The sequence below is a fragment of the Cucumis sativus genome, chromosome 7 (genome assembly GCF_000004075.3).
Source record: "Cucumis sativus cultivar 9930 chromosome 7, Cucumber_9930_V3, whole genome shotgun sequence".
Taxonomy (NCBI): Eukaryota; Viridiplantae; Streptophyta; class Magnoliopsida; order Cucurbitales; family Cucurbitaceae; genus Cucumis; species Cucumis sativus.
Window position 1 is genome coordinate 827,075 of NC_026661.2, and position 25,970 is coordinate 853,044.

Here is a 25,970-nt window from a genome sequence, read left to right on the forward strand (position 1 = left end):
GGTTAGAATCCTCCACTACCCTATCACACAAGCTATTTTAATTGTCGACCTCACATTCGATAGTCTCATCTCTTCGGCATAGTCCTATAATATCTTTTATATAATTGTTCGAAGAGGTCCCATTAATTTTTTTTCAAAGTCTTGTTGCTTCTAGCCTTACTAGCTTGAGTACGCGAAATAGCAACTTGGGTAATCACTTTTTACCACTTTGATAAATTTTGTGAGACTCTAGTTAGGTTGGGCAATAATCAAAAGTATTTCTCAGCCAACTATGTTGAACTCGTATTTCTATTTTGAAACATTCATTGACATGTATGTTCACTAATTAAAGACTTAATTTGAAATATATATTATCTACCTCCACAATGCTTGCATGCAACCTCCATTTACATCTTTTCGAACACACTAAAGTGATCCCTTTTTTTTTAATCATCATTCTTCAACTTCACATTGTGAAACTTCTTAGTGCATAACTATTAAAGCATCTCTTAAAATCTTAGAATAGCAAAATTTTATACAAACCCAAAATGGAATATGATTCGTATGAGTCTCAACTCTAAACTTTGATACTCCATTCATTTTCTCACCATTAGAATTACATGGCTATTTAAAATGTCCTCTAACCCATAGATAAACTCAACATCCTGTTCAATCTTAACTTACAAATGAAATTCCTCATCAAACAATATATGCGTCGTTCCATTACTATCATCGAACCATTCATCTTCTTCTAAGTCCTACTCAAACACATGGAAGATACTGTGCATATCAATTCTCTCTTCCCCATTAGATTATATTGTTCATTAATATCAAAGGCTTACTCATTGGAATCATGTTCAATATACACATGCATCATCCTTTCGTCACTAAGCACATAAACCATCTCCAAAATATTATTATCAATGAATATGGGTATCATTCCAATTTGGAGAGTAAGTACCGATTTTACCATAATAATTTATTTGTTTTGAGTTGTTGTCCTATTTTAGTTTATTATTGACTTCAACTCAAAAATTGACAACATACAAGTTTCTAAAATTTTCAGAACTATCTCTCCCCCCAATATATTCTATTATATAGATGAAAATCAATTTTGCCATTGATGTAAAATGTGAAATCAAATAAATCTTCATCTCTGCAATAAAAAATTCCAAACATGAATATATGACTTTTCTTATTTGGTTAGAAAAGTATTATGAAATGAATCACTCTTATTTTTATCCTAAAATTAAAAAACTCAGAAATTTGATCCAATCTAAAAACAAAAATCACAAAGAGCCCTTAGAAGAATTGCTTAGGTTATTCTCACTTACCTCTAAATGGCAGGTTACTGAATGGAAGGGTAGCCGGGCCGTCCGAAAAAAAATATAAGTCGTGAGATCAATATGTTGACTATTGATCCGCTTCTACTAGTATTCGCAATCAGTTGAAGATCTCCCAGCGTTTAAGATGAAGGCTTTGGATAAAGCTTCATTGTCGATCGAATGAATAATATTTTCAAAATGTTTTTGTCATTAGATGAATTTTGCTATATTAGCTTGTGGCAATTTTATGAATAACAATGAAATATATAACCACATAAATTGTAAATATAGAAAAATATATTATTGATAGACTCGTCTATGAATCAATATTTGTAACATAGCCCATAAACTTATATGGATAGATGTGGACAAATTTTGCTATATTTATTATTTTTTAAAAAATTTAGGACGTGAAGGAGTAATTTGAAACTTAAGAAAGTAAAGGGAGCTATTTAAAAGAAGAAAAAAAAAGGAGTAGTAAAAGTTATTTTTTGAATTTATTAATTTTAGTAACCTCACTAGGTTGGGTTGAGGCTTGAGGCTTGTACCATATACTTGACCAAATTACCGTATATTTTAACAAATTACCATTTGCCTTACCTTACCACCGTAAAAAGATGATGATAATAATAATAATTAACAAAAAAAATTCGGAGAACGGAAAAGAAGATATTTTAGGAGGGAAATCCCAAAAGAACCCTTAGCCGTTAAAATTCCGTCACGAATCCCGACGGTGAGTTGCTCCATTCCAAAGCAAAGAAGCGGAAAAGCCCTGGCCGTCAGATCTCGTCGGAAACCACCCGCCGTCGCTTAGAATCGGACGGTCATCATCGAATAATGTGACCCCACAAAATCACAAATGGAAAAAGCGTCGTTTACGGATGACGGGGCGCTCTTCCCGTTTCCAAGCTTTTCGATTCACAAAGTACGTTTTTTTTTTTCTTATTTATTTATATATATATATATATATAAAACCCCTTTTTCTCCCAAATCTAGAGAGAGAAATTTTGGTGATTAGGGTTTTTCAGTTGTTGGGTTTTCTTTGTGAAAGAAGGAGATCGAGGAAATGGGTGAAAGGGTTAGTGGAAAAGTGAAGTGGTTCAGTGACCAGAAGGGTTATGGCTTCATTTCCCCCAACGATGGTGGTGAAGATCTTTTCGTTCATCAATCCTCTATCAGATCCGACGGTTTCCGGAGCCTTGGTGTTGGTGAGGATGTTGAGTTTCTGATCGAGGCTGAGTCTGATGGCCGTTCCAAGGCTGTTGATGTCACTGGCCCTGGTGAAGCTTCTGTGCAGGGAAGTCGCGGCGGAGGAGGAGGCGGCGGCGGCGCTGGTGGTGGAGGTGGTTACTCAAGTGGAGGTGGTTATGGAGGAGGCGGTGGTGGTGGAAGGGGGAGACGTGGTGGTGGTGGATATGGGTTTAACGGTGGAAGTGGTGGTGGTGGCCGAGGTGGGTACGGCGGTGGTGGAGGCGGCTATGGTGGTGGGGGTTATGGAGGTGGTGGCGGTGGTGGTGGAGGTGGTGCTTGTTTCAAGTGTGGTGAGACTGGCCATATGGCGAGGGACTGCTACCAGAGTGGATCTCAAGGCGGCGGTGGTGATAGGTACGGCGGAGGCGGCGGCGGCGGTGGTGGTGGTGGAAACTGCTATAGCTGTGGTGAATCTGGGCATTTCGCTAGAGAATGTCCAAGCAGTGGTCGTTGATCGTCGCGTAAATTGGTGACCAGCAAGTCAATTTACTTTTGTTTGCTTCAATCTGGGGGTGTTTTGTTCGGTTTTCCTTTACCTTTCTATCTCAGTTTTGATCTACTGAGATCTGTAAGGTCATCTTTTAATAGGATTTGAGTAGTAGCCTTTTTCATTTTCTTTTTTTTGTCATCTATGGATTTCCAATCAGTTTAGTATCTATCTTTTGGTTGTTGGGTGTTGATGATTATGTTTGTTTGATGGATTTTAGGGTATTTTATCAGCTATCCTTAGAAAAAGAGATGATCTATGGAGGAAAGTTGAATATCTTCCTTTGATTTCTCTGTTTCTTTAACTGTTGATACAAGTATTTTCATATACAATGCCATCTGGTTTTCAATGAATGAATGGATCCATCTCTGATTTCTTCTGTAACTACACGGCTTAAGATCCTTTTTCTTTCCAGTTCATTTCTATTGAAATTATCTCTCTTGATTGAATCAATGCCACTGCATTCTTCTTTCCTATTCAATTATTGTTGGAATGAGCAGAGACTGGGAAAGGGAAATGCAGGCTGGAAAGAAATAAAGTAGTTTCACTTTTGTGAAAGAGCTCTTTGTCTAATGATGGAGATGTGTTCATGCAAACTGTGATAATAAATGAATTGGAATTAGAAACTTGTTTCCATTACTGCACACTAAATGACCTTTCAAGAGCTGCCTGTTTGTAGATGTATTCTTTATTATGACAGATCCCATTACTCCTGATTACGAATTTGAATGAATGTTCATTACCATCTTGTTTAAAGGAAAAGAAAGAAGAGGAGAGTGATTCACAGTTTCTTGTGTTTCTCACATTGTCCAAGAAAACAACAGAACTAAACCAAGCAATGCAAATTTCTTCTTTCCTCTGCCATTCATTTACTTTTTTTTTTGTGTTGATTTCCAATGGTCAATGTGATTATGGGCAGCCTAATTACCAATGAAAGGGTTGTCCATTCAAGTAGGATGATTGTGAGTGATCATGGAAAAACAGCTATTTGCATCACTGGGGACAAGCAGGATGTAAGTTTTTAGATACAAAAATTTCTCAGCTTTTTTCTTTTTTAGGTACCATTAAAGAAGAAAAGGCCCTACACCAAAGTTAAAAATAAAAAAAAAAGAGAGACAGAATAATAAGGATAATGTACTATTTTGGATGAAAAAGAGCGACATTCGCCAACTCTGAATTTACCCCTCTGTCTCTCTAATCAAACCAAAAGCTGCAATACAGAGCAAAGAAAACACATCTCAAATCATCCTCTTCCTTAACCCTAACATTTCATCATTTTTTCTCCCTTTACTCATCAATGGCTGCCAGGATGGTGGAGGTGATGCTGTGGAGGTGGTGCAGCCGTAGCATTGAACGATTGTGGTGGGAGGGCCGGCGTCTGCGGTGGGCATTGGTAACACTTGGTGAAAAGCCCGAATGTGTCGATTTGGTGTACGAAATTGGTTACACTAGCCCACCCACCAAATCCGAAGCCAACTACCAACACCCAAACCACTACAAATGCATTGATCACATAAGCTCCGACCCATCTTCCGGTGAACTTAGGTGGTTGCTCCACAGCATTCTGCAACAACGAAATGGTTTTTTTATCAGTTCGTGATCATCACAAAACAGCCATTTGACATGTGGAAGGTGTAAAAAAGACTGTCACAAAACAGGGGTGGTGAGAATCAGAGTACGAACAGATACTCTGTCGCATCGCATGCTATGGCAGCAGCAAAGACAAAGAATCTCGTGCCTTTAATTTTCTTTTCTCCCTCTCATCGTATTATGAAATGAACTTTTCTAGGAGAGGGCAATTCCAAAGACAATATCTTTTTCAAAAACCAATCAACTTTTTTAAACCAACACTAAACTACTAATTAATTAAACTAATACCAAAGACAAAGACATAGGAGAATGAGCCGTTTCCTTGTCTGCTAGACTGTGACCACACGTTACCAAAAAAACAATCCACACTGAGAGGGGTAGGGTAACATTCCAGTGCGGCATACCTCACGAGAAGCAGGCGATCGGAAGGTGAACATGTGAGCAAGAGCAGGAATGATGTAGACAGTGAAGCTAACAAGGAGCGATCCAACGGTGGAGTTGATAGGACCAAAGAAAGGGAAGATTATAGCCAAAAACCAAATGGGAATGACCACAGGCAATCTCGCAGCTGCCCTTTTGCACAAGCTCTTACATTCGTGCATACCAATGGCTTTCTCCCACACAAAGTAAAGAGGAGTACAAGCAAATCCAAATGTGATGAACTGCAAGAATTACAAAGAAAGGATGTCAAACTCAATGGTAATTAGCATATACTTCTATCGAGGTTGGATGTTCAAATCTCGATATCCCATACTAAAAAAAGAAGTAAAAGGAGATGGTAATTATGATGCCTGGTGGATGAGCATTAAAATGACAGCCATATCTCTGAGGGGAGATTTTGGGAGAAGGGAGAAGGCATTTGAGTGATTAAGAAGCATGTCTCCAAATGCCCAATACACGGCGGCTGCAGATGGGAGTGTCAGTGTTAGCACATACACAGTGGCAACCAAGTAAATTGCCTTGAATTTCTGAGGCTTCCACATTGCATGCATGATTTCCCTGCATTTTCCCAACAACCAAACAGCTTTAGTCAAAATTAATTAGAGTTTTATGTCTTGTTCAGATAACCCAGTTCATAACAATTATGAGTTAGTTTGATGGGCCTTTTTCTTTTCTAAATTGGGCCAATCGAGGATGGCCCATAGAAGAATGAATACTAAGGTATGGAGACACTGTGACATTCTCCCTCATACTTTTTCAGATTCTACATCAGGGTTTATGATAAAAGAGGGGCAATTAGATAGAGAAACTTCACTTTCAATGTCTATTAGACTATTACTAAACAGGATAAAGAAAAAGGGGTTTTTACCCAGGAAAAGAGGATATCTTTTTATGCTGATAAAGACAACACAATTCAAAAAGTGTAGTTACACACAATTACAAATATTAAATTCATAAAGGCAGAGAAAAGGGAAAAGATGAATATTTTCTACACTAGGGAGTGTAAAGAGAAGTTTAGCAAGACATTTTACCAAATTAATAATTGTACATTGATATTAACTTTTTTATAACAATGGAATCCAACTAACATTGAGATCTATAATGGCAACATCAACCAAAAAAATTAAAATTGAAGAGATCTTTCATAGATGACAACAAACGATGGAGTGTTGACATTTTTAATGGCACACAAACAACAGAGACAGCCAACATACATATGCACATTCCACAGCTAAAAATTTGAAGACAGTCGCAAAAACCAACAAGAAAACATTAATAACATAAAAAGATTTTGAGATTGTCTTACACTGTAACAGCATGCCCACCGAATGTGTAAAGAATGTTGGTGGCCCCAGTGAAGTAAAGGACCAACTTGGTTGGACCAGAGTGCTTAACTCCCTCCACCTAAAAACACATCATTAAAGATTAAACCACAAAAAACCTTCATCACTTACCACCACACCACACCCAAATCCATGTCTTTACTCAAATAGGTTCACTACAATTTCAATGGCGTTTAGTATAATGGAAAATGTGATACCTGGCCATGGAGAATAGAAGCAATGGTGAGGTACCAAGCTGTGTAAGTGGTCATTAAGAGACCTAGAAAGGACCAGATTCTGTAGTTTCTAAAGGAAGGAATGAAGACAGTGGTAGCACAACAGGCTCCAAAGATGTATGTCCAAGTTCTCTTGTCTAGGTTGTCATTTATGTAATAAATATTACTGCATACCAGATTTTTAAAGCAAGGATAAGATTAACAATGCCAAGTTGAAGATGGTGAAGTTTGCAGTGGAATGGAATTAGGTAATGAAACAAAAACAAACAAACAAACAAGAAAGGAAAATACATAATACCTAGCACAAGCTATAAGTTGAATGACAGATCCAAACAGAAGAAAAGTGCAATTAAATGCCAAACCCACATTCCTCCAATGTTTCCCAAGCAACCCATCAAGAACTTCAAACCACTGGAAACAAAAAAAAAAAAAACACCAAACTCCATGAGAAACCAACACTCCTAAAAGGGGTTTCTTCCAGTAATGGAAGTAAAAAATCACAGCAAGAAAAAGAAGATGAGTTAATGAACCTGAATAACATGGTTTCTAAAATCAACTTTTTCCCTTTCTTTTCTAGTTCTATATTCGATATAGAGTACACTAATCAAATAAGCAGTCCAGCTACCAAGCAAGCCATAGAAGAGCTGAAACAGAACTCCAGAGAGCATTCCCAGTTGAGAAAACGAATAGGGCAGAGTAAGCAAAACTTGAGCAACCTGAAATTTTGGGGGGGGGGGGGGGGGGGGGGGGGGGGAATGATCAAACTCCATAATGTCAAAGATGGATTAAAACAAAAAAGGGGTGAAAAAAAAAACCTGATTTGAAGCACAGCTAAACCAGGCATCATAAACGGAGCCGCCATGCCAGAAGAGTTTGGAGAGCTTGGTTTTGACATTGGGAGCGTTTCCGTCGGCTTCCATTTCAACGTAATTTCCGGCGATCACTGTCTCCACCACTTTATCTGTTGCTGTGGTGGCCATAATGGGTGTGAAGCTGTAGATTCTGTGCGTATGAAGAAGGGGTTTTAGGGAGGAAGAAGAAGAAAAAGAAGGGTACTTTGCTGAAGGAATTACAAAGGTGTGTGGATATATTTATACACTAACATGTGGGGTCTCTTCAAGTGTGGGAAAAGCCTGTGTTTTCAACTTCGAGAGGAATTTTGGAGACCCTCCTATTAAATTAATCTCTCTACTTTCTATAAACTTTTTTCTTTTGCTTCTTCAACCTTCTACTAATTTAATACTTTAAACCCAAACATTAGACCAGACAATAAATAGATACAACATTTATCACCATTTTAACCATTTTTTTTAAGAAGAAAAATAAAGTTAACGTTAATATGGAAGTGTATCCCTACTACAAACAATTACATTCAATTATGGAGAAAGCTCATCCATTTAGACAAGAGAAATGTTTGCATGACAAAGCAGGTAATGTGCCGCATTGTTTCCATTCATTGGACAAAGAACAAACTTGAAAAGTTGGAATGTGATGACAGAATTAGAATCCTACTAGTTTTGGTTCTTCAATCTTGCATTTCTCAAACTAAAAAGAAAAAGTTGTTTGTGTCAAAGTTTTACCAGACATATTGAAGGTTTAAAAAACAACAAAATTACAAGTTGACAAGTGGTTCAATTCTAACATCAATGGTAGAAATTTACCCGACAAAAATTACTACACTCAAGAAATAAATATTAGTTTTAGAAAAATAGCTTCAGTCTTTTATTTGCGTTTCAATCAAAATGATTAGGCTAAATTTATAATTTGCTGTCCATCTTTTATGTTTTGTTTTAGAATACAGTTAAGGAATTGAAACCCATAACTATACGTTTGGATTAAGAGGTTGGAGGATATTACATTACACATATTTGTTCATGATGATTCATATGTAAAAAGCAGTAGTGTGCAACACATCTATAAATAGGCTGTTGATGGATTGATAGTTTACCTGTACTAATCTTTATGGATGACAAATATGTAAGGTAGCTGAAAATTTGTGCTTGAAATGACATATACATATATATATATAAGTAAAAGGTGATGTGGGTCTTGAAGCAATTTAACAAATTTTGAGGTCCCTAATTGTTATTCAATATATAAAACATAGGGAGGGGGTGTTATATAATTAGAGTGAGTGGGTCTTTCGCACGAGTGGTTCAATTAATTTCTTGGGTTCCCTTCCCAAGCAGATTAGTGTATTATTTTAGTTAAACCTTGATTAATGTTCCTAATCACTACAATGCCAATATCCTCTCTTTTCTTTTTCCAAACAACTCCTCCATCTAAGTTTTTAAAATATTATTTTAGCATTTTGTTAGTCCATTTTTAACTTTTTCTTTTATAACTTTTCGTTCCATGATAGATTTATGGATTTTTCCCTCTAATTTTAAAATGTTATGTTCATTGTTCTTAATTATTTGAGTATTACTCAATTGATGATTATAGTGTATGTTGAACAATTTAAATTATTCGCGCTTCAAATGTTATATCAAACCTAAAATAAGGGATGTTATGTTGTAGGTTGAATTTAAAACTCACTAACATGGAATAATTGCAAAAGTTGAGATTTATGTAACCTATAGAATAATAGGAAGAGGAAGACAAAAAGAAAAGTTTAGATGAGAGAGAGAAAAGATAAGCTAAAGAAAAAAAAGATCACATGATACATATTGTATATTTTAAATGTTAAGGTAAACATAAATATGAAAGTTGTAATTTTGTTGGTAGTTGAATTGAGATCCAAATATAGTTATAAACTCAAAGAAGGTTGTTTAAATTTCATTACTGAATTTATACATTAATAACGTTTTTGTAGCGAGTAATGAAAATATGGATTTAATATGAATATCAGGAAAGAAAGGAGAGAGAGAAGAGAAAGGAAATGAAAGCGAGGTGTTTGGGAAGAAGAAATAATAAAAAAGAAGACCACATGATTACAAACCCAAATTCACTTTTCTCACATGCCCCTATCTCTCTCTCTCTCTCTTTTTCAAAGAAAAAAACCCTATTTCTTTTTTCTTTTTGAAAAGCCAAACAAAAGTGTAAGAACAAAAAATATTGTGATTGGATTTTGGGAGACACCCAAAAAACAAAAACTTTTTATTTATTATGTATTTTTACTTACTTTGCTTTTGTTTTTTCTTTACTTCAACTCTCTGTATATTCCTCTGCCAAATTCACACACACCCCATTTTCAACCATTTCATTTTGCTTTCTTAACCTATAATTATCACTAATCTCCTCAACTCTTAACCAATAATCATCACTTTTTTTACACTGATCTTTCTTTTTATTTGTGTTTTCTCTTCTTCTATTCTTTTATTTTCACTTTCTTTGCCTTATATTCTACACTTCATTTCACTATCTTATAACCACACATCTCATTATTATGTTTTCTTTGTGATGCATTTGGTGACCATTTTGAGGCTATAATTATTACTTCTTTTTTTCCTTCAACTTGGGGTTTTGTCCATTTGCATCCTATTCTTAATTAACTTCTCATATTGTTGACAATAAAACAATATATATATATAAAAGCTTGTAACAATGTTGAGACACATTATTCCATTTTTTTGACATCTGTTTCCTTGGTTGGACCTCAAGATTTTTGAATTCAAAAGTGGTCAATTTTCATATTCTTTTGATTTCTTTGGGTTATTATTATTGTTCTTATTATTACTATTTTACTTGTGACTAAAATATGGGTTTCTTCTTCATTCAATTTTACTCAATTATCAACATAAAACAAATGTTTCACTTTAAATCACCCTATCAAATAAAACCCATATGAAACAGTTTTAGTTATTTTTAAAAAATAATTTTTTTTTAAAAAAAGTTGGATTCTATTTAATTTAAAAAAGTTCGAGTTTAGTCAATATAGTTTATAATTAGAATTTATTCTTTATAGTTTAATTTTTTATAAATATTTCATATCATCTTAGAAACTAGGTATAGAATTGAATTAAGTATTGATTGAAGTTTCTATCAAATTATATTTATACTAAATTCTAGCTTTTAGATGGATAGAGATTAAATTTTAATTTTCTCTCCGACTAAATTTGTAACGAAACTAAACAATATTGATTTAAAAGAATGCTACTAAATTATATCTATTACAAAATTGTACCACTAGTTTTAGTATTAGTATGAGGTTTAATTTAATTAATTTTGGAGTATACCCTAATTAACAATAAGATTATTGGAGTTTCAAATTGTTTAGCCTCTAAATATAGTTGGGTCAAAAAATAAAAATAAAAAATCCTCAAATTCAAATACTCTTCTGTAACAAAAAGTTGAAATTATGAGCATTTTCAAATACTAAAAGGAAAATTCATGATAACAACCCATATGGTTTACACTTCAATATTACCCACTCTAAAATTTCATTTTCCATGCCATTTCTATTAAAATGATTCCCTATCTCTTGTGTACTCATATGGAGTAGTGATTATTTCTTCCCAAAAGTTTTTTTTTTTAAAAAAAAAAAACAATATCATGACAATTTTGGTATATGATGAAAAATAATGAACAAAAATCCATCTACTAATCATATTATACAATATATATATATATATAGCTATATTGTCTATACATAGGTAGAGAATTTAAAGGGTTTGAATTCTATTTTGGAGTGTATATAGTAAGTAGACAAAAAGGGCAAAAACAAAAGGATATTAAACTTGAAAGTGATTTGATTTGGTTTATATTTTTTGGCCCTCAAAAAGAGTAACCTCTTTCATCTTTCCAAAGTATCATTGTCAAGCTATTAAGAAACCAAAATAACAAAAGCTAACTTATATATAAAACATATAACATGGCAAAAAGAGAGGATATATTGACATTTTAATGAGCATGCCTAGTTAATGGCCTATGTGTTATAATTACCCATTATTTCTTAAGACTATGTAACACTTAAAACCCATATGGCCATATATAATGTATATATGTATATTAACAAACAACTTTCTATATATATATAGTGATAAAGAAGAGTTATATCATTTGATACAATCATTATTCAACTCATCAAACTTTCCTTTCATCTAAAGAATATGATGTTGAACAAGATAGATTTTGTTATAATCACAGGAAAGATTATAGAATAATATAGGGTGAATATAGGATGAAGTTTTAAGCCATTATATAGTCTTTTACATAATTTGTATGTGTATGTATTTGCTAGGAAGTAATTCTTGTTAAATAATTTTATTGAAATTGAGTTATTCCCTTCGATCCCACCAATTACACGAAGTTACTCTATGGGGATAAATGAGTTTATTTTTTGTTTGTTTCTTTTCTATTTTCCCTTGTTTTATTATTCTTTTTGTGGTTAACATTTACTAATCTCGATTATGAAAATATAATAAAATTAAAAGTCGGTTTGGTAGATATTCTAAATTTTGTTTTATGTTTTTAGATTCAAAGTTTAGCACATATGTTTTTGGGAGAGAAAATCCAAATTTTGTTTCGAAAAGCTTTTTTTGAATTACATGATCCAATTGTAAATTCTTAAAACAATTTTTGTATGTTTTCATTGTATTTAGAATTAGAATTTTACATTTTAAAAAAACAAAACTATATTAAATACATGTAAATACATTAGAAATATGATAATATAGTATTGTATTATATAATGTATTATAAATTTATAATAATAAAAAGTAATAAATACATAAATTTTGATGTGAAATTACAAATTTGATTCCTATGATTTAAAAAAAGATAGAACTTAGTCATTTTGTAACTACAATTTAGTTGGTCTTTTGATTTGATAAAAAATCGTACAAAATAGTCTTGCTTAAAGGGGCTATATTTATAAAGATTTTCAAATCATAAAAAATATATGCGTAGTTTTATCAAATTATAGGCTAAACTTTAATTTCTTTTCCAAACATTAGGGATTAAAGTTGCAGCTTAACTAATTTATTTTAACATAACTTACGTTCATAAATAAATTAATAATAGCTTAGTGTTAATTAAATCTTAGTGAGATAAGTATTACTAGTTTTATGATTTATAAATGTTCGGTACAAAACATATTTTTTTAAAAACTACTAGTAATAACAAGTGCTATATGCAAGTCAAATGTCAAGGTTTTATTAAAAAATTAAAATAAATTTTTTCAAACAAAAATTATAACATTTATTTCTTTATATATATATAATCTGACTAGTTTATAGTTTAAAAAAAAACCATAAAATTTGTGCTGATAAATTATTTGTTTATATTAGATATTATAATATACGCAATGAATCAAACATTTTAAATGATATTTTCAAATATGTATGTTGTATTTTTCATTATTTTTTACATAGTACAAATACAAAGTAAAGTAGTAAATTATTAGAACAATAAATTTTTAAATGGAAGAAAAGTTTGTTGGAAGTATTTATGTGTGTTTTAGGCATGGCAAATAATCTTTTTTTATGTTGATAACCATAAGTTATTTAATTATCTATTTTTTTTAAGGACAATCCATGATTATGAAATACAATAAAAAGAAATTGTAGATTCATCCCTTCATCTTGCTTGTACGTGACTTGATGCTCCAACGGCATGGCCGCATCAAACATTCTCATATTTCTATTTCATTGTCCATCATCATGAGCTTGAGAGAATGATATTTTTCAATTAACATAATCGACTTTATATAGTAAATTAAATTTGTAGAATGAGAAGAGACCTTAGATGGAAATTTTTATTTATTTATTTATTATTGGTGTGAAATGTATAATTAATGTAGTTAGCGGATGATTTTGTAACGATAATTTTCTTTTTAAAAAAATCATTTTTAAAAATGATGAACGAAAATTGTTAATTAGTGTGACTTTACAAATTTCTTTTGAGTTTTTATTTAACAAATTTTAAAATTAACAAAATTATCATTAATGTTATACTTAGAATTAGTTAAATGAAAGCGGCAAATGGAGGGATAAAGTTTCTCCCTATAGACTCTTTTATATATACTAGTCCCTCAACACGTGTATAGCATGTGACTCTTTTAACTTGTTAAATGAATATAAAAAATATAAAAATAAAAAAAAATCACATATAACAAAATTAAACAAAATTAATTTTCAAAAGTACAAAAGATATATCATTTTAAAATAAAAGGTATAAAAGATACGATACTATTGTTATCATTAAAATTATTGGATAATTAGTTTATTAAAAAAAATATATTTCATAGGTATTCCAAAATGAGAGTGGAAAATGGAGAAAATTAAAATTGATTTTATGTTAATGTTTTAAGGTTTAATGTATTCTATAAGATATAATGCATTAGAAAATAAACTTACAATCAATGTTAAATTCTTGAATTATAACAAAACATTGTTTTTAGTAAAACATCCTACTTTCATTTAATTTTTTTTTTTCAAAGTTTATATCATTTCTTATTAGGAAAAAAATTGTATTCATTAAAGAAAACGTAAAAACATATATTAGAGGGAAGAAATTAATAAATGTACTTGATATATATATATATATATATATATATATATATATATATATATATATATATATATATATATATATATCTATTTGTTGATATTTAAAATCAAATTTATAATTACTTTTTCAAATATAACCATACATTATTTATTAAAGCACTTACTTTATAATTTATTTTAGGACTAAGTACACTTATCTAATATCTCATATCATACAAAATAAATAAATTCTCCATTAATCAAAACAAAAATAAACTTACATAACTTTTTATAGAAAAATGTGATTATCTATTATGTTCTGTCACATTATACATCAAACAACTAATTTTGGAAAATGGATTGAGTTTGGAAACAAATACATATACAAGATTTTTATAGGAAAATGTACGGACGAGATGATGTCTATTTAATTTTAAGAGTTGGGTAGTCGGTTAAATTATTAAAATTTTAAAACATTTCAAAATTTTAAATTTATTATAATTTATTGTCAAATTATAAATTTGTTATGACTTTTTAATAATTACTTAATCAAACTATTCAACTTCTACAACTTTTAAAATTCTAAAATAAATTAAATTTGAAGTTTTTATTATTTTTAATTAATTTCTTAGGACAAAACAGATAAACTACTCTCGTATTTCTACTTTTACATATTGTATTACCTTTAACTAGTTCTTTGAATAGTACTATAACTAAAAATTAATTAAATGAAAAAAATAACGTGAGAAAAGAATGTGTTATTCACATTTAGCTTAACTACAGAGCAATAATTAAAAACTGGAAAATAGTTCTTTGGCATCCGCGTGCCATTTTGTTATTTTTTGGAAATGATGTTTCTGACCGTTCTCTCTTTAGTCTCCACTTTTATATTATTCATCATCAAATTAATTCTTATCAATTTCTCTGCATCATTTTCATTGGGTTGATTGGTTGTTCCTAGGCATCGCAAAAATATGATGAGGGGTTGTGGGCACTTTTGTAACAAATTTGGCTCACAAATCTTCATTTAAATTTGTTGGAAGACTAATTTCTTCACACTCCTAACTTTTTATTGTGAACATGCAAAGAAAAGAGAAAGAATGAGATCTTAGATTTGAAAAGGAAAAAGAATTTTAAAGGTTGAAGTAATTACAAAATAATTAATTTGCACGAGAATAGGTAGAAGTTAAGGGAATAGGAATGATTTTTAGAGAAATTTTAATGATATAATTAATTGGAGAGAAAATGTTAAAATTATTTACGTAAATATTTGTCGATAATTGATTTCAAATTAAAAATAAATAAAAATAAAATTACAATAAAACCAAGTAAGAAACAAACAAATCTACTGTGAAAAAGGGCAAAATTGGAAACAAAAAGTTTCTATCATCTATATTTTTATATATATACTATAGATAGTATAGATAATCCAACTTTTGAATATGACATTATACACATATCTAAAAACATAAAATACAACCTTGTTTTTATTGAATCCCTTGTTTTCAAATTTTAGCTTTCAAATTTACAATGGATGAAATGATGACAAATGAACAATTGAACGTTGGTAAGTGATCTGCGATGACGTAAGCAATAAGAACTACATTAATTTTTATTGTTTTGAATCCATATCATTTGATATTAATGCAACTAAATTTGGATCATCTGTACAAAAATCTCTTATTAATATATAAGTCATATGTAACACAATTAAACATTTTGATAAACATTTTGATATGACTTACTTGCTACCAAAAAAACGTTTTGATATGGTGCATTAATATATATACTTTCATGCTACTCAATTTATAGATGGACAAACACATTACACAACATAAGATGTAAGGCGGAAAATATGATAGTAGGAGGTTGTGTTAATAGAATATAACTTTTTCTAAAAGGAGCCGTTCATAAATGTTTTTTTTTTTTTTGGATGTAGAAAGCCAAATCTTTAAAATCAAAGGTACGTAAATTAGAATAATCAAACAATATTCCATAAAAGAAATAAAAAGTGTAAACTTTTAATAAACATATGGGATTATGTGTGTGTATATATATTATTTCTTTAGCCAATGTAAAAGGGTTTTGAAGAATACATACAAAAACGATCCCAATCCAAAAGAGGAGAAATAAACCCCAGCAAGGATTGAGAAAAGTGAAGCACATCAATGATTAAAGTTTCAAAGTGGTTTCAAATTATGAGCTATACCTCAGAACAATATAATTTTGATGTTCTTGTTGGAAAAGAGAATCAACCTTTTGGTGGGAAATGAATAAACAAAAACAAATATTTGATAACATTTTACCCACAAATTAAAGAGGTGGGCCTAAAGACATTCCCTTTGCTTTGCTTTTATGCACAATAAAGAAACTTTGGGGTATGGTGGTCAACTATATGTCATACTCTTGTAATTATATCTTCATTTTTCTTTTTTTCTTTTTTTTACAGCTGAGGTTTTATAATAATTTTGAATTATTAACCCTTCCAATTTAAACAAAAGAAAAAGGAAAAAACACCAATTATGAACGGATGAATTGGAGAAGGAATCTCACTTCTTTTTACAGAGGGGAATTTGATCATTCTATGCCTCTCCTTCTCTATACTTTATGTCCATTGTGTCTTCCACTTTAAAGCTGCCACTATTAATTCATGTTCTTTGTTCTTCCTATTTTATGAGGGACTTCTAGTTTCATGCCTTTGATTATTGTTCCATAAAGTTTGGTAATGTCTTTTGAAGGTGTGGTATGGATTTGAATTTTAGCTTTTTGCAATTTTCTTATGTGTAATGAATCTATGCTACTTTTACCTTTACCTGTATTTAACTATACTTTTATGGATTAAAATATAGTTTAATGGGTCAAAAACATTTGTTGCATACTATGAACATACCAATTATATAATCATACTCTCTCCTCAGGTTAAGTGACCTACTTTAGATTCTCACTTTTACACTTCTATTGCCCTGTATACTATATGTTCGCATGTGAACCTTATTGCACATAGTTAATTGTTGTCGTTGCTCCTTACGGACGAATTAGCCTCCGACTCCTTTCTCTTGATTAGATCTAGCTTATCAAATTGACCTATGTGAAAGATTCTCTTGGCAATGGTGTGGTTTGCATGCTAAGTCTACCACACTCGCTAACATGGCTAAGTATATGGAGTGTTTAGTTCACCTAATCGTACAAAAGTAAGGTAAGAATTTTTTTAACACTTGCATTAATTTCTTCTGTTTGGGGTTGTTTGAGGCTACTTATAGTACTCTCTCTCTCACTCCTTCCAAACCTCGGTGATGCAAAAGTTGTTTACGACACTTGAAGATCCAAAGTATCAAGTTGAGCACAACTCAATAATTTTCTCGATTGATATGTATTCATATACTCAGTAGTTCGGCGGCCTAGATCTCGAGGCTTCAATGACTTTTTCCTTTTTGGATGTGGGTTTTTCCATGTCCTGCGCCTCCTAGTTTTTCTTTCACTTTCACTGATCCATGTGGGTTTACTGCTTTTATTGTCTATTTGTTTTGTTTTGAAATGAAATCTCCCATGTTTATCTAATATTATTATATCATAGCATATGATGAAACAATGCTGAGTAATTCTTCGGTAATAACAGTAGAAAGAAATACAACCCAAGAATATTGGTGGAATGATAGAAACACCATTCCCCTTTAGCTTGAAGTACCAAACTACCATTACTATATTAGTTTAGCAAATAGCATTTCTGATGTCTCTCTCAAGATGATGAGTTAAAAATATTTGAACATCTTTTGTTTAAATTATAACTGTATTATTCTTTCTAAAAAAATTAAGTCAATTAGGTTGAAATAGATATCGTTCGTGGATTGGGCACCACTAAAATATGCTCCAAGTTACCTTCAAAATAGTCAAATGGGAATTTATAATAGAAGTAGAACTAAACGAAACATTTTCCTCAACTTGAAAGGTAATTTTGTTGGTTTCTTTGGGCAAAAATATGAGAATTATAATTTGTCCAACATAAAAGGTTTGAAAGTGTCTTAGTTAGACTCACTTCGAGCTTGAGTGTACCAACTCTAGTTAAATTCTCTTATTATGTTTTCTAGGTTTGAGAGTCTGAAAAGAGTGTGTGAATAGTACTTTCAGTGCTTTTATAATTGAGATCAATTGTTTTGTGTGATTATACAAATTTTTCACATAGTGGATTTCTTTAGGTGGATTGTGGTTTTTCTTCCAATTAGGAGTTTCTCCACGTAAATTTCTCTATTGTTTTTTATCTCCTTATTTCCCTGTTATAGAAGTGATGATTTTTTTCCCAACAAGTGGTGGTATAAGAGCGCCAGGTTTGTGTATATAGCTTCTTGAATTTTCTAAATATGTTCTATGGTTGCAATAGTGCTTGATCTTTCATGTTAGAAAATAATTTTTGAAGTGAGTTACGGCGATATTGCCTATAGTGTGTATTGCTCACTATTTCTTATTTTGGTAGGAAGAAAAACAAACATGTCAAGTTTTATGAGTTAAGTAAAGTTTAATGGGGAGAAATTTGATGGAATAATCAACCTTTGGCTTATAGCAAGTTCAAGTTAAGAATGTGCTAATACAAAGGGGGATTATACAATGCCTTGAAGGAAGACCATACAATAGTACTTCCAACAAATGATGGTAGTCCATGAGATCAGTCTAGTGGTGATTCCAGTGAAGTGTTCTAAGACCTCCAACATGAAAGATAAAGATTGGAAGGAAATTAAATGGATTTGAGAGCGCTACAAGTGCAATCAAACTAAATTTTGTTAAAAAAATTTTTGCAAGCGTGCAAAGATCTCTAGGAGAAGCTTGAAGCATTGTATTAGACAAAAAAAAAAAAAGCATATCCAATCGATATATTGTATCTGAAGCAGCAGCTTCACACATTGTGAATGGTGGAAAATACAAAAATATTAAATTACTTGACTAATCTCAATGACATCGTTTTTGAGCTAGAGGTGATAAAAGTAAAGATAGATTAAGTTGATCAAGATAAGACACTCCGATCCCAACACTTCTGATCACTTCCTTCTTCTTTTGTACATGAAGCCAATGTTGATATATAAGAAGAAAACTTTAGTTTTTACTAATGTTACTGGTAAACTTTTTCTAGATGAAAAAGCAGATTGAAGAGTTAGCTAGGGGCATACTTCATGAGAGGATTCGATATTGGTAACTAACAAAGAAGAAGAAAGAGTTCGCACAGAAAAAGGTTTACTAAAAATGTGGACAGTTTGAATATATGATAATAAGAAAAACGATTCTCCTAACAAAGCAAGTTTGTCAAAAGGCTCTCAGCAAGTTAGATGCTAATATTATCTCCGTTATTAAAGAAGATGACAATCTCTTCCATTGAAACAAGACAATATTCATCCTGGTGGCATATGCAAATTCATGGTTGTGCATGATGTGCCATTAAATTTTGATTATTCAATTAGTTTAATGTTTTATCCTTACAACTAATAAAATTCAAGCCTTTATGTTTTATACATTCTCAAATTTTAAAATTTTCAAAATTATTCTTCTGGTTTATTAATCTCATGAGTTATTTGCATTTTTTATTTCAAAATAACATATCATCAAAATTAAATTTACCTTACAAAGTCAACAAAAACTTAACTTAACTAACATCAATATTAATTGAGGATAAAAAAGTTTATGGTTCAAATCTCTCACCCTATTTATATTTTTAAAAAAATTAATTGACTTCCTTGTTATCATTGGATACAATATAGAATTCAAAGATTTACGGAAAAAAAGAACTTTTCAAAAGCATAATTAAACACAAATAAAAATTAAAAAATATAATGGTAATTTAATCTTCCAAAAAGTAGAGGGAATATTCAGACTCTCTCAACCTTTTTATTTGTAGTCTACATAACATAATATTTTCCAAAACAGTAATGATTAACTGTTTAAGACTTCAAGAATTAAGGAAAAACAAAATAATAATAATAACAATAAACAAAGACATTGCTGTAAGCCTGTAAAGACCAATGACCTTGTCACCTTCATCTCTTTAGAGCCCTCATTTTGGAGTACAGTCTTTTGGTTCTAAAGGCCAAAAATGAGTCCATGGCAAACCCTATCGCACATGAACAAGCCATTACAACAAACACAAGCCTATAACAATGCGCACCCACGCACGTATTGCCGCCCGTCTTCGTCGTTGTTGCCTCCATGTCATAGAGTATCCCGGCCAAGAGCCCTGAGAAGAGGAACGAACCAAGAGGGAGGTTGAGGATTAGAACGTTGTAGATCATGCCGTAGTTCTTGAGACCAAAGACTTCAGAGGCCATCGGGACGGTGATGGCGAGACGGACACCGTAGCAAATACCGACTACGATGGAGCCAATGTATAAGGAACCGGGGATGGCAATGGCTAAGAGAATGTAGCCAAGTGCCATTAGAATTTGGGAAGCTGCATTCCATAGTGGCCTTGGCATTCCTGCTTTCCTGTGTGTGTTTGTGTATATGTATACGATCATCGAGTGCCCAAAATAATATTCTTCAAAAAAAAGAAAAAAAGAAACAAAGAAAAATCTAACAAAATATTTAACTTTTCTTTGTTAAATGAAAATTTTTTTGTTATTGAGACAAACAGAAACATTTTCTTTCTTTAATTTTGAAAATATAAGCTTATGAAACACATCTTGATCATGTCATCTAACCATGTGTTTTCAAAATCCATGTCAAATTTTAAAAAATGAGCTTTAGTTTTTAAAACTTGATTAAGAACTTTAAATGTTAAATTATGAACATAATAAAAATGAAAACAAATATATTTAAAAAAATTAATAGAATATTGAGCAAGATTGTATCTATTGGAACACTCTCGTTCAATCAAACATTTGAATTTGAATTTGAATTCAGATACAAAATCTAAAAAACAAACATCCAATAAAGTTACAAATATATCAGATAAAAAACCATCTTCCATATTGACAAAAAAAAGTCATTAAAAGTCTAGTCAACAGAAAACTCGTATTCTATTGTATATTTTAACTTTACGAGTTCAATCAATATAAATTTTGTTTAAAAATTGTTTTTAAATTTTAGGTTCCAAATAACTAAATTTCTTAAATACATTTTTAATATATTTTCAATGCATTAACATCTTAAAAATACTTCTGTTACGTTAAAATGTGTTATATATAATATATTTTATAAAAAAAAATTCAAAAGTAAAATATTTGACAAAATATTTAACATTAAATAGTTACTCAATTTTTTCTAGTTTTAAAAAAGCTCCTATATTATATGAAATTACAAAATAATAATTATGCAAAACTTTTGACATAAAAACTTTAAATTAATTAATAATAATTTATATTCAAAGAAGTATTAAGCGATCCACCAGCTAATTTTCTCATATGCAAATTTATTTTTGGTAATTTCACTCGAACTTGACATCAACCAAAATTTCTTTGTTATTTGTTTTTATATTTTTTTTAAAGTTTGAGTCAATACTAGATATTTTGGCTAAAAAAATGGACTTTCCATACAAATTTTACCAAGATATTTCCCTTGAGATTGCATTTTGGGAGTATTTAAATTAAAAAAATTAATGGTTTTTTTATTAAAAAAAGTGTGTTTGACCACTACCAAAAATAAATTTGAAAAAACCGAGTATTAAAAAATATGACTTACGATAAACACTTAAAACCAATTTTAGAAAAAAAAAATTGAATGTTTAATGGTTAATTTTCCTAAATTATGTGAAACACTCACCTTCAACTATCCTTGACAGCCAACCTTCAACAATCGTCTCCACCAGTTGTCGTTGACGATAGCCAACAATTATTCCTTGTGAATCTCCGACCATTGTTTTTCACGCAATCATTGACAACAAATTCTTTTACCATTTTGCCTACATGAACTGCTTATGGCTAACCTTTGATATGATCGCTTTTCGAAAATCATTGCTAACCAAACTTCTAGTGACCGTTTTTTAGAAATTGCCATAAAACAACTACCAACTACTATTGAATGTCTCTGTCGAAACTTTGATAATTGTTTCTTTGCTAATGTTTTTCATCAACCTTTGACGGTCAACTTTCATCTATTGTTTTTTTACGATCACTGTTGCCAACCTTTGCACCAATGCTAACTAATCTATGACAAACATTTTTTTATGTTTGCCACTCAACTTTTAGCAAACTTTTTCAACGAATGCAGCTCATCATTTTGTCATTGTTTTTCCACGATCACTTTCCGACAATCATTGCCAACCAACTCTCGATGACACTTTTTATGATCGTTTTTTGGTAATTGTCTTCAACGCCCCATCAACCACTGTCAATTGTCGTTTGTGAATCTCCGATCATAGCTTTTTTGTTACTATTTTTTCTCTCTCGTTGATAGTCATTTTTCATGTATTGTTTTTCCACAACAACTATCGACCAACCTCCAACAATTATTTTTTTATGTCAGTTTTCTACCAAATTTTGTCGATGTTCTTTGGTCAACTGTTGTCGGTCGTTTTCGTTGACCGTTGTTAATCAACTTTCTTCAACTGTTTTTTGAGGTAGCGAACTACCAAGCATGGTCAATCACCAATCGTTGTCGGCTAACTTTAGTCGACTATTATTCGAAGATCGTTGTCATCTAACTTTCATCGATTATTGTTTGATGATCGTTATTGGCCAACTTCTGTCGACCTTTTTTTATCATCGTTGGCGATCAACTTTCGTCAATCGGTCAATCAACTTTCATGAACCATTTTTTATAATAGTTGTTGTACAACTACCAACAATCATTTTTTAGTGCTTGTTGTTGATCAACTTTTGTTGGGTACTGTTTGGTGACCATTGTCAGGCAACTTGTTGATTATTTTTCTGTGATCGTGTTTTGTCGATTTTCATTGATCGTTTTTGGGACCATCGTCTGCTTACTTTCATCGATTGTTTTTCGATGACCGTTATAATCCAACTTTCGTTAACCGTTGTTTGTTATGTTGTCAGCCAACGTTTGTTGACTATTTTTTGTGACAATTGTTGGCCAATTTTCATCCATCATTTTCTCAATATAGTACTTATTAGCCACTTACCATGAGTGTTTTTTGGTGACTGTTACCAACTAACTTTTGTCAATTTTTGTTCGATGACCATTGTTGTTTAACTTTTGATAACTATTGTTTGTCGACTTCCATCCACTATTGTTTAACTTTCGTCAACTATTTTATGGTGACCATTACTAGCCAACTACCAACAACCATTCTTCAGTGACGGCTATCAACTGAATTTTGACAATTGTTATCGTCAATCTCGAGTTATTATTTTATAGTAACCATTACCGGCAACCTCCGTTCACCATTCTTGATAGTCATTAACCAAATTCTATGAAAACCTCCCTGGACAATTGATTTATTATAGTTTGAAATTATAAAAATACTTTTGCTATCTAACAAATCAAAGAAATTTTGGCCTAACTACCTTCTTGAAAAGAGAAAAAAAGTTGGGAAGAACATGTGTTTGTATTTTAAATAGTTTTTGAATTTTATTAAAAAAGAGTATGTGAATCTTTTAAAAACATTTTAATTTGCAAAGTTATTCCAAGCATACCTTGAATCATTTACCGGTATTCATACTTACTTGATGAAATGCTCCGATGCCGATCCCGATAGAATCCGGCCAAAAAACCCCCAAATGCTCATCAACGATATGAAGATCGAAACGTCGTCATACCCAAGAGCCAATCCAATCTGTCCCATATTGTTCATCACTGCCAATCCCGTACCCACTCCACACAAAAACGACACAAACATAATCCAAAATTCAAACGTCTTCATCGCCTCAACAATCGTGTGATCTTCTCCGATCACTGGCTTACCCTCCACTGCATTATCCGCTCCACTCTCACCCGCCAATAGCGCCTCTGCAACCTCACCAGACCCACCCTTGTTTTTCAAGAACGAGTGAAGTGGGATTACCAGAGGTGAAACCAGCAAACTCAGCAAAACGATGCAGAAGATTCTCGATAGGAATGAGTTGGGATTTGGAATCGAATCAAATACCAAGAGAGTGACGGCAACGGCGACGGAAACGGCGTTGAGTACCCAGAAGTATTTGAACTCCTCTGTTTCATCATCGGCGGAACGGGGGACTTCACGAAGGAAGAGAATAGCAGCAAGGCAAACGGCGAAGGGGACAAGGGAGAGAAGGGCGAGAAAAGAAGAGGGATTATCAGAGAAAAGAGCGGAACAAAAATCTGTAAAAATGGCGGTACTGAGAGCGATGTAGCCTTTGAGAATACCAGAAACAGTTCCTCTGTTTTTTCGGAAGTTTCTTAAGCAAGTAACAAGCACGCCGGTATTCATCCAAGTCGTGCTATTCCCTCCCATACACAGAAAGATACACATCTACACATTTAAAACCAACCCAAATCAACAAAACGCCAGAGAAAATTTCATTTTTGTGTAAGTGAGATTTAGAACAGAGTACCTGCCAGTAAGGGAGGGGTTTGATTTTTTGACTGACAACGAGCCATTGAGCGCCGTAGCCAATAAGGCCTTCAATGGAGCCGATGAGGAGGAGGAGAGAAGTGGAGAGGCGGTCGGAGGCGAGGCCGGCGAGGAGACCGAATGCTTTTCCGAGGTCTTTGGCGACGGAGAGATTGTTGAGTTGAAGCTGAGAGAGATTCATGAGGGATTTAAGAGCGGCGGAGTAGTTAGAGAAGGTGTAGTTGTTACCAGAGATGGATTGGACCCAGATGGCGGTAACTAAGCCGAGCCATTTGAGGGCGGAGGGAGACGGCGGAGAGCGGCGGAAGCTGTTCATTGAAATTGGAAAAGGGAGGGAAAAAGTAGAGAAGGCAGTTTGTTGTTTGGGAAATCGTGGAAAGCAAAGCGTTTAAAATGGAGGGAAGTTACACGTGTAAGTTTAAGTATTAGCATGTGATTACACGTGGGAACATTAATACTCAAATTCTTAAATTAATGTGTTGATAAATTTTTGAAAATTTGTCTAATAAGTTATCTCTTCAACTAATGGTACCACTAAGTTTTATTGTATAACTTTTCAAATTAATGTTATTCAAACTAAGTTTCTCTTATAAATTGTTGTTACATGATAAAAAATTTAATAATTTTGGAACTCTTAATAAAAATAGTGTTGTTATTCAACTTTTACTTTTACTAAAAAAACCATATTAAAAATAAAATGCTACCTAATCATATTTTTAATATATCGTACATATCACTATAAATATGGAGGAGTGTTCCTTCATAGAGATTATAATACATTACATTTCTTATTGGTACATTTCAAAAATTTTAAGTTGGAAATAAATTATAGCTTGAATATAATTTTTACTAGCTCAATTAAGACTTATCCCACAATTTATTAAGTTTCTTATTTATTGATAGTTCCGACATATTTTGGTTGTCATACACTTTATATCTAGAGTTTACCTAATTAATAATAATGTTGAAGACTAAAGATCGAGCATGAAGAATTCATTCCAGCTCCTTAAGGTACAATGTTGAGAATGATTTGAATTCGATTTTAAAAAGTAATTCTAATGTAGATTATAATTTTTTTTAATATCTATTTTATTTAATGAATGGAAGTGCGATTTGAAATCATCTCTCATATATCACTCTCAAATATATACTTTAATAAGAATCAAACGAAACAACAAAAGTAGATTATATATGGTTGGTTTTGAGAATAAATTAAAAGGAATATTATTCAAAATTTTAGATATTTTTCCTTCAAATATAATCTCTTTTGTTTTTATTTCTTCCTTCAAAATTTCATTCTTAGAGTTTATTTTTTCATTCTTTTTGTGTTTGGCATATTTAAGTGCATTCAGCCCTAAACCATCCTTTCAAGCCATGATATTTATAATTTGTTAATTTATTTTTTCTCAAATGAACAATATCGTTATTTTTAAAAAAGTGA

General features: G+C 31.7%; 3 protein-coding genes and 1 long non-coding RNA gene across 6 annotated transcripts; 2 read left to right on the forward strand and 2 right to left on the reverse strand.

Moving 5' to 3' along the window:
- Positions 1 to 2,279: 2,279 nt before the first annotated feature.
- LOC101205517 (glycine-rich protein 2) lies at positions 2,280 to 3,426 on the forward strand. Its single transcript, XM_011660291.2, has one exon. It carries the CDS (start codon positions 2,371 to 2,373, stop codon positions 3,007 to 3,009), a length of 639 nt encoding a protein of 212 aa, XP_011658593.1. The 5' UTR covers positions 2,280 to 2,370; the 3' UTR covers positions 3,010 to 3,426.
- A 576-nt stretch (positions 3,427 to 4,002) lies between these two features.
- LOC101205750 (auxin transporter-like protein 5) lies at positions 4,003 to 7,709 on the reverse strand. The gene is made up of 8 exons (XM_011660293.2): positions 7,447 to 7,709; positions 7,162 to 7,347; positions 6,930 to 7,042; positions 6,614 to 6,797; positions 6,380 to 6,477; positions 5,424 to 5,631; positions 5,037 to 5,294; positions 4,003 to 4,606 (listed from the first exon to the last, which is right to left on the reverse strand). The coding sequence occupies exons 1-8, from the start codon at positions 7,609 to 7,611 to the stop codon at positions 4,337 to 4,339; spliced, it is 1,482 nt and encodes a 493-aa protein (XP_011658595.1). The 5' UTR covers positions 7,612 to 7,709; the 3' UTR covers positions 4,003 to 4,336.
- Positions 7,710 to 16,732: 9,023 nt separating this feature from the next.
- On the forward strand, positions 16,733 to 19,153 carry LOC116405040. The gene is made up of 2 exons (XR_004218101.1): positions 16,733 to 17,257; positions 18,530 to 19,153. It is a non-coding gene; the product is annotated as an uncharacterized LOC116405040 (long non-coding RNA).
- Positions 19,154 to 19,862: 709 nt separating this feature from the next.
- LOC101205980 (protein NUCLEAR FUSION DEFECTIVE 4) lies at positions 19,863 to 24,919 on the reverse strand. 3 transcript variants are annotated; one of them, XM_031888504.1, is made up of 4 exons: positions 24,510 to 24,919; positions 24,322 to 24,427; positions 23,661 to 24,171; positions 19,863 to 20,523 (listed from the first exon to the last, which is right to left on the reverse strand). In XM_031888504.1, exons 1-4 carry the CDS (start codon positions 24,843 to 24,845, stop codon positions 20,079 to 20,081), a joined length of 1,398 nt encoding a protein of 465 aa, XP_031744364.1. In that variant the 5' UTR covers positions 24,846 to 24,919; the 3' UTR covers positions 19,863 to 20,078. The 3 variants fall into 3 exon arrangements, with proteins under 3 accessions (XP_031744364.1, XP_011658596.1, XP_031744365.1); XM_011660294.2 differs by having other exon boundaries at positions 23,661 to 24,427; positions 24,510 to 24,917; XM_031888505.1 differs by having other exon boundaries at positions 23,661 to 24,427; positions 24,514 to 24,698.
- Positions 24,920 to 25,970: the final 1,051 nt, after the last annotated feature.

Bases quoted from the DNA above. Each gene is read 5' to 3' on its own strand.
- LOC101205980 (XM_011660294.2), bottom strand. From the start codon at position 24,845: ATGAACAGCTTCCGCCGCTCTCCGCCGTCTCCCTCCGCCCTCAAATGG. The intron at 24,428-24,509 runs GTACTCTGTTCT...TTAAATGTGTAG, and splicing joins AACCCCTCCCTTACTGGCAG to ATGTGTATCTTTCTGTGTAT. The intron at 20,524-23,660 runs GTAAGTATGAAT...AAACACACACAG, and splicing joins GCATCGGAGCATTTCATCAA to GAAAGCAGGAATGCCAAGGC.
- LOC101205517 (XM_011660291.2), top strand. From the start codon at position 2,371: ATGGGTGAAAGGGTTAGTGGAAAAGTGAAGTGGTTCAGTGACCAGAAG.
- LOC101205750 (XM_011660293.2), bottom strand. From the start codon at position 7,611: ATGGCCACCACAGCAACAGATAAAGTGGTGGAGACAGTGATCGCCGGA. The intron at 5,632-6,379 runs GTAAGACAATCT...GGGAAAATGCAG, and splicing joins GGTGGGCATGCTGTTACAGT to GGAAATCATGCATGCAATGT. The intron at 5,295-5,423 runs GCATCATAATTA...TAATTCTTGCAG, and splicing joins TTTTAATGCTCATCCACCAG to TTCATCACATTTGGATTTGC.